The 12767-nt window shown below is 34.3% G+C and overlaps 2 protein-coding genes across 4 annotated transcripts in view; one reads left to right on the top strand and one right to left on the bottom strand.

Moving 5' to 3' along the window:
• Positions 1 to 12767, bottom strand: part of pip (heparan sulfate 2-O-sulfotransferase pipe) — a 530582-nt gene that overhangs the window by 360746 nt on the left and 157069 nt on the right. The window lies entirely within an intron of this gene.
• LOC111504799 (uncharacterized) overlaps positions 1 to 12767 on the top strand; it is a 36656-nt gene that overhangs the window by 17942 nt on the left and 5947 nt on the right. Inside the window, exons 7-8 of one of the 2 annotated variants that reach the window (XM_074179049.1) lie at positions 1113 to 1257; positions 10989 to 11180. In XM_074179049.1, coding sequence (XP_074035150.1) covers positions 1113 to 1257; positions 10989 to 11180 — 337 coding nt within the window. The remainder of the gene's footprint in view (positions 1 to 1112; positions 1258 to 10988; positions 11181 to 12767) is intronic. The other variant, XM_074179050.1, reaches the window with a different exon arrangement.

The following is a 12767-nucleotide window of genomic DNA, read 5'->3' as shown; positions in this document are numbered from 1 at the left end:
GTAAAACAACACATCATATATATATATATATATATATATATATATATATATATATATATATATAGAAAACATACTGGCACTTTCAGATATATCCGTGACAGCTCAAACCATTGCAGACAATCAAAAATGGCGGTTATCCTGCAAACATCGTCGATAATTCAATTATATAGGAAGAGGAAATTTAGAAATTGTCCTCTCTCTAATACAAACCAAAATACGAGAACGGATTATTTTTAATTTTTCAAATATTGAATATGAAAGTTGTTTTCAAAACTGCTCGTACACATCAAATTGAAGTCGTAATTTCGAGGTTGAAGTTGAAATTTCGAGATTAAAGTCGAAATTTCGAGGTTAATCTCGAAATTGAGATTAATCTCGATATTTTGAGTTCAAAATCGAAACTTCGAGATTGAAGTTAAATTTGGAACATCGAAATTTCGAGTTTGAAATTGAAATGTCGGGTTCAAAGTTGAAAATTTGAGATTGAAGTCGTCATTTCGAGATTGAACTCAAAATTTTGAGATCAAAGTTGAATGTCCAGTTTAAAGTTGAAATTTGAGGTTGAAAATTTCGAGTTTTGAAGTTCTAATTTTCAAAAAAAAAAAATATGTGGCTCTTCTGCACTTCCGTATTATGTTTCAGTTTTTGTGTTTGGAAAAAAATGAATTATGTCAGAATATAATAATTTTTATCGAAAGATATTACAGAAATTTGACAAAAATCAATCTACGCCTTAGCTTTCATTTCACAGATATATTTTCCACTTCTTCAAAGCACTAATGAACATACTTATGAAGAAAACTCGCGGATATTGAAACATTTACATAAATTGGAAGTAGATCATTAGGAAACTCACCTTAGTCACAAACAGTAACACCAAAAAAAATCATCGAACAAAGTAGGCACATCTTCTAGGGTCCCACACAGTTGAAAAATTCTGATCTCTCAAAAGTTTGAATATATTTAGTCATAAGATGTGAAAATTCAAGCTAATAAATAGCACGGTTAGATAAAGGGGTTGCTAATAAAAAGGTATTTCTGATTAAGACTTCAAAATGCGAATTTTAATGACTAAGAAGTGTTCTACTAGTAACTGAACATTTTCTCAACAGAGGTGAACTTCGATACCTGTGGGTAGGATGTTTGATCGCACTACTATCTGGAGCTGTCGTTGCTTTGGGAGTCCTCAGCGACAATATAGCGTCTCTTGTTGGAGTTGCCATTTCAACGTCCATAACACCACCAGCTGTAAATGCAGTGAGTTTTATGTATTACAAAATAGAAATTTGTTTCATACACCTTCTATCATATCTTGGGATGAATATCACTGAAGTCTTATCCCAACACCAAACCGTTATTTCAACGCCCCGATACGTTTTTCAATCACCAAATGATCATCTTCAAGAGGGGGATTAAACATTTCAATCTTCCTCATGATCACTCGGTTTTTATTAAGGACAAAACACAAGCACTACAGGAAATTCCTTGAGGTGCTCTAAGAGCGGTGCCTGTGCGAAAGTAGTGATTCACGTTAGATTTGAATCCCTGGAGATTGAATTCATTTGGAAAAACGTTCTCGGGAACTTCATTCCACATAAACGCAGTTCTCCAGATGGAAGAGTTCTTAAACAGTGAAGTTCGAGGTGTACTGAGTTGAACCTCAAAACGATGAGCAGATACAATTCGTCGCGAATATGTACCGCTCTTGGTGGAATGAAATGTGCCAAGTCACTTGAACACTTACCGTGAAAGTATCTATAGAAGAGAGACAAACCTCCAACCTTTCTTCGATGTTCCAAGCTTTTGAGGAGCAGCCTTTGCAATTCCAGCGACATGATTATGCCAATACATATTGGTGTCCATTTTAACCCCCAACAAAGTTATCGAAGAAGAAAGTAGGATTGTCTGACCTAACATCATTGTATCCGATTCAGAGACATTTATATTCTTAGAGAAAACGGATGCCTGGGTTATTGTGGCATTGAATTGAACCTGGTTACCTTCACCCCATTCGAAATCAGTTCTAGATCCTCATTAAGATGTGCAACCTCCTGCTGCCTGTGAAGATGTGCCTCCATAGCCGATGTCCTGGAATCCAAATGGAATGGCGAGACAAGTGTGCTGTCGTCAGCAAAACAATATATTGGATTCTGGGTTTTTTCAAATAAATCGTTGCTATACAACAAAAAGATGGTTGAAGACAATATGAATCCCTGGGAAACACCAGCATTGATGGTGAAAGTATTCGAGAGCCGGCCAGTGACGGCCAGTTGCGGGGAACATTCTTTCAGGAAGCTGAAGAGTCATATACAAAAATGATCCAACGAAGCCATAGCATCAAAGTTTGGCCAGCAAAGCCTCATGCCACATACGGTCAAAGACCTTAGAAATATCAGGCGCAACAGCTCTTGATTCTCCGTGTTTCTCGATTGCGTTATTCCAAATATGGGTGACATAAGATAGAAGGTCGCCTGTTGATCTTTGTTTCCGAAAGCCATATTGATGATCGCTCAAGATGTTGAAGCCTTCCAAATATTTGAGGATATGGTGGTTTACGACTTTCTCCATGATTTTTGATATCACATGTGACGAGGTGTTAAAATGGTGGTTTGGTGTTGAGATAAAACTCCAATAATATTCATTACTACACCAACGGTTCCAAATAGTGTGTCACAAATATATCTTGGGATATTCATTGAGTCACTAACTAAGTCTTTGTTGTTTGTACAAATGGGACAAGTCATATTTTTCCCAAACACATGTTTTGATAGTTCCCGATTGAGAAACTTTGCTTCTCTCAATTATACGAATGGTTTCAGTCAGAAAAATCGTTTTTGATTTATGTTTCTAGGGATATAAGTCAGGTAATTCCACCTTAGTACTATTTTTATGGGATAACGATTAAAATGCTCAGAGTTGATTGCTTATACAAGAAACATGACTAAATCCTTTTTGTCCAAAAACAAAGAATTATAATTGACAATTGTCTGACTGTCGTAAAGAAATTAGGAATATCAGTACAGCGAATTGTTGTCTGTAGTAACGAAATTTCATCATGGTTTTGCTAAGGTTGATAATGATTTGGATAATTTAGATAGTACTGTAATATAATCGGCGAAGTCACTGTTCAAATGTATATGCAAGTCTTATCCCATTCAGTGAATCCTAAAGGCACAATTCAACAACAAGTAAAAACAAGAATACTGGTTAATAGTTTTTCTTGAGAAACCAAGTTTTGCAAAGAAAATAATTTACCTAAATAATTCAACTCATCTCTCAATTCTGGAATTAGATTGGATATTTGTGTGACATGAAAAATAAAACAGGATTGATGAAATAACTGATGGTATCAATACAAAGAACAGTATAGAAGTTTGGAAATATTTTCCAAAGAATAACGTATGTCGATGTCAGTCGTTGCTATAACTACAGAATACTATATAGTAGCGAAAGTAAAGTCGGCACCTTCCATGTTGAGGGGGCAAATTTAAGTAACTTTGAAATCATATCTTGAGTGAAATTATGCTCAGCACAATGAGAAAAATTACTATATTCATCATTCAAAAATAAAAGTTGCTATCCACAGAAAACTAATTCAAAACAACATCAGTAGGTACTTCATGACGGTATAAACGGTTAATTGTTTTGATGAATAATTCAAAGAGGCATTCCATAATTCTCTAAGAGTTATCCAATCATTATTAGTAAAAAAAGAGAAATGAAAATGTCTATGTGGTAAGAAACATAGAAATTTTCATTTCTCTTTTCATTATGATTTCCTACCATGTAGTTAACGGCTACATCCATCAATTTATTATTAATAAATATAATAGGTACCCTCACCTTCTCGAAATACAGTACATATCCAATAGAAAATAATAATATATTCGGAAAATGTTATACGTTTACAAAACAGAGACAAAATAAATAAATAAATCGAATTAACGTCAATCATAGGTTTCACATGAAAAATTATTCACACATTGAAATATTCTTGAATTGTATATGATTATAAGTGGATCAGAAAAAGCTTCTGACAAGTTTTTTAAATTTGTTGAGACTTTATTTACAAGTTTTGATGAAATTAAATTCCCTCTTGTCAAAACATTTTCAGACTTGGCATTATTTCACTCATATATCGTCATATTCAAAAGGTATTCAAGTTGAATATGAAATAAGTATTTCGTTTCTCTAAACCTCAGTATTTATATTTATTCAGAATATTCATCTGCATTCAGAGTTCAGTAAGTATACAATGAAGGCTGACTGATGATTCTCAGATTTTCACTGTATTATTGAGCCAAAGCCTAACAGTTATCAAATAAAACCCAGTATGTAGACATAATTTATTTCACAATATCCCTGAAACAGCGCCCGATATAGGGAGGGGCAAACCGGGCAATTGCCCGGGGCGGCAAAAATGAGGGGTGGCAAAATTGAGGGCGGCGCGGCGTCGGCGGCGAAAATTGGCAAGATGGTTAAACAAAAAAAAACACACCCTACACAAAAGTTGTTAGGCTGTAATATATTAATATTGACATCACTGAAAGTTCACATCATATTTTAGTAGATCACAAAAATTACACGATCTATGGAATAACGCATGGGTAAAAGGCGGCAAATATTATTTTGCCCGGAACGGCGAAATATTTGGATCGGGAGTTGCCCTGAAATCTCATAAAATTAACAAATAAAATTGTCGAGCAAGGGTGAGAATATTCCATATTTTTCAATGTTAAAGTAGGAATGAGAAATTCCCTGAGTATAACTAATTTTATCAAACATGAAAGAAAAGCATGTCTCTAATTTATAAATATAATTAACAAAAGACTCACTCGGAACTCTCAATCTACCATATATACTTGTATCGCAATCATAAGCTTTACAATACGTGAATAATTGACTCGCATCCAATTCTTCACATTCTTTGGGAAAGTCGATACTTATTTGACAGGTATGAACGTTGAGAGTTTTTTTAATCAAATAGCCACGCACATATGTATCTGTAGAGTAGGAAGGGTTAGTGTAGACCAATGGCAGGTGTAGGCCAAGACTCGCCGAACACACACTCTCTTTGGCAACCTGGTACCTCACCGTGGCCTTCAACCTTCTTGGGGTTCCCTCCGTGGAGGTGCACAAGTAAGGGAGCTTTCCTGCAGGGGCAGCCGGTTCCTTGCCTTTATTCAAGGCGGAGCTCTTAGCGCTCGCCGCAGGAAGTGCCCTTGCTGTTGGAGATGCAGTGGGGGAGGAGGAGGGTGCACTTATAGTTGTGATCGTCTACATAATTCATATGATTTGAATGTAAATAATTTTGGCAAAAATGTTTTCTGAATGCCCTCTCGAATTGTATTGGTGTTGGATTTATACTGTTGCCTCCTTGCTCTCTAATATTTCCAAAGACATTTTCAACACCATCTGAATTTACTCTTCTAGTTTGCAGATATTTAAAATCTGCCAATAACAATTTGCCCCACAATTTTTCGACTCCATTTATGGTTATAATCCAACACTTCACTGATTTACATTTTGAAGTAATGTCTGCATCTTTTTCATTTTTGTTTTTCAATTTTTTAAAGAATATCACTATTTCATCTATATAATCGAACTGGTATTCGGCTGCATCAAAAACATTTTTGAAATTGTTTTGACTGTTTCAACAAATCAATAAGTTCATTGAATTTTTCTATTACTTCACTTTTCGAGGAGTATTAGTAGGAGTGGGAGTAATAGTAGTAGGAGTAGTAGTAGTAGAGGATTAGCTGGTGTCTATATCTCAATTGAGGGAGACAGCAGTGGTGAAGAGATTTTGGTCTGACGTACCAAATCATCCAAGGAACTCCTATCGGATGAAATTGTAATTTTGTATTTTCCAAAAAGAACTAAACTGATACTCTACCTGATAGAATAATCATTTTTCTGTTTGCTTCTGCAGATTCCTTATGCCCTGTTTGTTCTCGTTTTAATGTGTGCGTAAATAATGTTGGAACAGCTTGAACAAATAAAATTTTCCGCGTTTCTTCTTTGGATATATATTTTTCTTCAAATTGTTTTTCACATTTATGCCGAGTGTCCACGTTTATTACAAGCAAATCTTCTCTATTACATGCTTTCGCCCATTTCTCAGACCTGAAAGAATGAATGCTCAAGCAAGAAATTCTTCGAAAATACTAGACGGAAAATCACAATCAGAACCAAATACAAAATCTCACTTCAGAAATACAGTTCAATGCAGAGAACTATGCCTTTTCCATAGTACCATTCAGTGGCACTGACTTTCAAGAGAAACTGTGGTTCAGAACCAAAGCCATTTTATTAATACACTTGATATGTACCTCACTGGGTCTTTCGGAAAGAAAAACAAACAAATTCGTTCTTGGTTATATCTGAAAGAACAACCATGATAAACATATATAGTACCACCTTTCGATACCATTTCAGAATTATTGTTAGAAAAGTATAGTTCGAGCGTTCGAGCAAGGTGGCTTTACTTTCGCTTCTGTGTAGTTCCGATTTTCTGTGCTATAACTTCGACATTTAAACTTCGTTCTTACATTCAACGTAGATACAACTGATGATGTCTGCCGCAGTAGCCCGGAATTTGTTTTATTTAATTCTGAAAAGATTGTTTGTTCTATTTAAATGCAATCTCACCTAGCTTATATGGATTCTGGTTTGTGGTTTATGTGTATATAGGTATGTCCTATTACATATGCATAGAAACCTTCTTGTTTGAACATATTTGCTTTTGTTTTGTCAAAAACTTTCGACATGAGAAATGAGATTGACCCAAATTTGTATCCATATTGATAGATGGAGCAAGAATCGAAATCTGTCGCTCGTATTTTATTCTTATCTTCAATACATGGGCCATATTGTGAAAAATCTTTCACTTGATATCAATATTACTGGAGTTGTATCCCAACACCAAACCGTTATTCGCACAACTCGACACGTGTTTCGATCACCAAGTGATCATCTTGATCATCTTCGAAAGGAAGATTAAACAGTTTAATCTTAAAGATTAATCTTATTGGACACGTTCAGACAAATTACCGTGTGGAACTTCAACAGATATGGTGATCAAGCAGTCAACGATGAAAGCTATATATGAAGACATTGTCATAAGTAAATGAGTTTAGAGTATAAATGTAATTATTACTGTTTGTGAAAGATTGATAGTATACTCACTAATATTAGAATGGATACGACCGAGCAGTAAAAAAGATGCAAAAGATATACGGAAACTTCTTGAGTGGAGGTAGAAGTACGAAAGAGAATGTCATAAGTGTTAGGAATCACACGTTAAAAGGTAAGACCTCGTTAGTCTACAGCTCAAACAAGTTTAGACTTTTAAGAATTGTAGTTCTTAGGGGGGCGACAGCTGGTTAACGGAAAAACAGTACAGATAGATCAATAGTAAATGAGTTTATAGTATGCATGACGTGAATATTGTTTGTGAAAGATTAAAAGATTTCGATTATTGACCATGCAGTAAAAAAATTGCAAAAGATATACCGTCACTTCTTGAGTGACTCATGATCCTTTTAGGTTGACAAAATTGTATCTATAGCAAGTGGTGTCGTTGGTGGTAATAAAATTAATTATTATGAAGCTCGTGAAACTGGGCTTGACTCTATATTGCAAATAACAAGACTAACATTAGATAATATTGAATTAAAACGGGCTGACAAAGCAGTCCCTCTTTTAGATATGAGTAGCACCATATCAGTTCACGATAAAAAAGTACCCGTTGACCCTGTATTATTGTTACAACTTACAACAGAAGAGTGTTACTGCGGCAATTCAAGATAAAATTAAAAAATTTCGTGAATACGAATTGGCTCACTACCCTTTATCATTGTTTGATTACATTGGAATGCGTAAAACATAAAAGTCTGCCATTTACGATTGTTTTAGAAAGGTAAATATTGATATTAACAACATAAATACGACATACATCATTGATGGAGGATATTATCCTAGATAATGACGTTCAGTGTATACGTCGATATTTTAGTCCCAGAGTTATTTGCGTATTTGATGGCTTTAATGATTTTAAAAGAAATATTAAAGTCGCAGAACAACGTCATAGAACTTTAGCAACATCTTCACCTTCTGATATTTTATTTGGTCAATCTATGAGAGTACCTACAGTCAACAGAAATTTCTTGCAAATACTCATAAGAAATCTCGTTTCATTTTAATGTTGGAGGAAAAGTTTACTGCTGAAAATATATTGGTAAAACAAGCTAATAGTGATGATGATGTAATGGCAATTAAAACAGCAATGGAGCAATTCAATTCAACAAATACAACTATTGTTGTAGATGAAGATGTACACTTACTTGTATTAGTCACTGCTCGAACTCCAATTGAAAAACCTATTTGTTCAATCTGGAGAAGTCCAACATCAATCGAAAATATATTAATTGAAAAGTTTATCTACTTTTGCAAAGTGTCCATATCATATACTATTTTTACACCCAATAACTGGCTGTGATACGATATCTGCATTTTTTCATTAGGGGTGAAATGATAGTTTTCAAAATGTTTTAAAAATAAGATTTAGTTCAATGTGCTGAAGTTTTCAAAAAAGGAATTCAACTTCAAAAGAAGTTATCACCAACGGAATTCGCTTTCGTCCCTTGGATCTCCTAAAAAAACTATGCGCTTAGATTAGTTTCGATATGTATTTTCCGATATGCATGTTCCCAAATAAAAAACATGGTTTTCAGCTAGACCCAAAAGACTGGGGTTGGAAGTTGGCCGACAAAACATTAGAACCAGTTCAGACTTAACTCCCACATGCGCCGGAAAAGTTGCTAAACATAATTTTTTGCAACTGTAAAAAGGGGTGTGTAGCGCCGAAAAAAGTGCTTAACACAATTTTTTGCAACTGTAAAAAGGGATTTAAGGCTAAATGTGGTTGCAAAAAAGTTGGAGTGTTTTGTTCTATAACATGTACAAATTGTCAAGGCCGGTCATTCTCCATTGTTGAATCACCAACAGTTGAGAGTTCGTTTGATACCAACGAGGAGACATGCGATGTATCACTATTGAGGCAATTCACTAGCACCCAGGATGTAGATGAACAAGGACAACATGGAGAAGAAGAAGAACAAGAAGAGGAAGCAGAGGTATTAGGAAATCATCAATCAAACGAATTATTACTTTTTTTAATTCACACCGCTTGCCAATATATTTCATCATTCAATAATTTGAAATTGAACAGAATCACAACAGATCCGTGAAATAGGCCTACCGGGGAAACCATGTTAAAAAATACGCTAAGTACACTACCTCAAAGGTGGTGTGGAAACGTGTGCATATCATGACGAGTACATCTCTTCCAACTTTTTGAATCGTTATATCTCAGAAACGGTGACTCTCAGAAAAACAAAGAAAACATTTTCATAGATGATTATTTGATATACAATTTTTGTCGAAAGCAACTTGTTGATAAAACTGACCGTGTTGCTGAAAATCGCGAAAAACCCGTTTTTATGACCTTTGCTTGAAGAGGCATGAACCTATAGAAGGGCCGCCACAACCAATGTAACTTAAAACTCATATAAACTAAATTGAAGGTCTTGAACTTAAACCCAGATATCGAATCGATGAGGATTTTTTAGATTTTACTCATGATAGTGTTTTGAACAATCCTACTGATTATGAGCAGAGCGCAAATTTTTCTACCTCCACTCCTATTTTTTGGTCTAATTTGACCGGATAATTATGGCGAATTCCAGCTACTTCGAATTGTATTCTGGTGACGTTAGTGGATTGGATGGGTTTCGACCAGTGTCTCCATTTTGCGTGTAATTTCACGAAATGATGTAATTTTGATACTTCGCATGCCGTTTTCGTGTAATGAAAATATACTTGTAATTTCGTGTAATTCATCGATAAGTGTAGTAGTCATCGTAATTTTTTTTTAATTTCGAAGTTTCATATTGACAAAAAAGTTGGTCTGCAGCGAACATTCAAAGATTGATCATTCAGGGATGTTGTGACGATGACGAATAGGCAATCGAAATAATTTATCCATAATCCAAATTATGACGGAATGAATATAAAATACGGTTATATATCATTTTATATTGTTCATTCAATGAACGCATGTCCCTTTTTTCCTTTCCTTTGATATCATCATCACCATACGGCTCCACCATATTGTACGATCTCTGTGGTGAAAGAAACATGGATTCCGGAAGAGAGGACCCGAGAAATACGGTCTAGCATGAAATTTGGTGTAATTTGATGATTTCAGCGTTCGTGATTTACAGTTGAAGACATTGGTTTCGACGTTGTGAGAATTAAAGAATTGAAGAAAAATTTGACGTAATGAGACGTACGACAATTATAGTGGATATGTTTTGGAGAAATTTAAATACTGTCAAATTATCACATTAAGAATCACATGTTCAAAATGAAGCCATATCAAATTGATACTGTTTCGAAGTGTATTATTACTTCCGTTGTTATATATTTCAACCAGCAAATAATTCAATGAAATATCCAGTCAGTAAATGAAACAAGTGAAGAATCTCGAATGAAAATATTACTGAAACTATACCGCTCCGGTACAGTTTCAGTAATATTTTACAGTACAGTTGAGATATTTTCATTTTGATTTCAACCCAGACATTTTCCTTCGAGTCCAATCATTATGTATATTCTGAATATGAAAGTGCAATAGTCCCGAATTGCCGAAGTACCTAACCAAGAGACGTAAACACTACTTCATATTTTTATTATTTACTTCAACATGAATAATAATTAAAAACTAGTCTTGAAAGCCCAGCATATCATATAAGCGAGAGACTGAGGAGAAAAAACATAAAAATTTATATTTGATTTATAAGATCCAACAATGTGTTTAAGTATTTAATTCATGTCCTTCTAGCTAAGTTTAGTATGTTCACCCCAAAAAATTCCTTATTCTGAATATATAAACAAAATTTTAAATTAATTTATTTTATCTACAGGGATTGCTTTGGTCCCTCGCTTCCATTTATTTTCTCAAAGGAGATCTGACCACAAGATTAGAACAGCTCACGCTCCATAATTACTACTTCGATGATCCAATAAGTGAACTGATTGCTTTAGGAGCGGTCAGTATCTGCATCACTTTCACCAACATTATCTGCATCTATGCAGCTGGGATTATAGTATTCAAGGTGAATATTGATTGCATGACAATAAAAAAAACCTTTGGAAAATCAGTTCCTAAAATCTGTTATTAGGTTGTTTCAAAAGTTTTGTTTATTTAAATATCATGTGTTTTTATAGCTCCATACTCAATAAATATTTATTCTACCGTGTCGTGGTATATACTGCTCGATAGAGAATTTTGTACTCATTAAATTAATGCCAATCATTTCTTTCCTCCAAATTTATTTTTTTTCTTTTCAGCCTATTACTATACAGTGTGTAAAAGCGAAATTGAATAAATTAATTATTTCGGTTACGGTACATATCTTACCAAAAAAAAAATAATCAATACAGTTTATTGTATGATTTCCACTATAAAGGGTTTTACAAAAACCACGACACGTGTTTCACTATACAATAGCTTCCTCAAGCATAAACTGAGAGTTACTTCTAAATTAGAACCATTTTATACTCTAACCTATTACCTCGTCTGCCTAAATAATGAATCTACCTCAAAAGGTCAGGTATGAATTCATCAACTATATCAATAAATTTTTCGAAAGTATACCTGTAAATATACCTAACTATTTTTACCTGCAAATGAACAGATTCGATGATGGCCAATTATTCAGTTCAGTTTGATCGTTCATAAAATGTTGAGAGTTTTTGAATTTATTTATTTCCTTACTCTCCAACATGTTAAGTTTCAAACCATTCTTCAATGGAGGGGTTTGTATTCATGGTTAAACTCATGTCCTTCTGGGATTAAATGACTGGCATATGTGGACTTTTTCCATTCTGAAAACTATATTTGTGTTCCTTTATGCGGGCTTCCTGACCTTCATAAAACCTCGGACATGACCACATGATAATTTATACATTATTGATGTTTCTGTTAAGGTTAAGGTTCTATAACTTATACCCTCTTCTAATTGGGTATACTTCTTTCTAAGCTTGACTGTATAACTTTTTGATAATAAAGAATCTATTAGACCGCTATCGTAATCATTGTTGACGGCTATTTGCTTTATTATATTCAGTTCTTTATTGAAATTCGCCTCTGACAAGAGCACATTTATCAGTCTGTGGGTCATACTGTTGAAAGCTGCTATCTTATGCTGATATGGGTAAGTGGACGAATTATGCCAAACCACTACTACAAATACAATATAATTAGGCCAACACACTATAAATATTTCAGATTTTCTGCACAGCAAAGGTGTAAATACTGATTTCAAAACCAACAACAACTTAGGCATGTACATTAGGAATAACAAAGATAAAAGTTCAGTTTCAAGAAAATCAGGAATGCATAAATTATCGTGCGAGTCATGTCCGATGTTTTATATAAGTCAAACTGGAAGGGCGTTCAAAGCCCACATTAAGGCACACAAATATAGTTTTCAGAATGGAAAAATGAATTCCACATATGCTAGTCATTTAATCTTAGAGGGACATGGGTTCAACTATGAATACAAACCCCTCCATTTCCAGAAGAAAGGTTTGAAACTTAACCTGTTGGAGAGTATGAAAATAAATAAATTCAAAAATTCTCAACATCTTATGAACGATCAAACTGAATTGAATAATTCGCCATCATTGAATCTGTTCAT

The sequence above is a fragment of the Leptinotarsa decemlineata genome, unplaced genomic scaffold (genome assembly GCF_025532065.1).
Source record: "Leptinotarsa decemlineata unplaced genomic scaffold, Ldec_3_MD MMD2_tig00004307_RagTag_RagTag, whole genome shotgun sequence".
Taxonomy (NCBI): Eukaryota; Metazoa; Arthropoda; class Insecta; order Coleoptera; family Chrysomelidae; genus Leptinotarsa; species Leptinotarsa decemlineata.
Note: the sequence above shows the minus strand (reverse complement) of the source record. Positions and strands in the feature narration are given on the sequence as shown.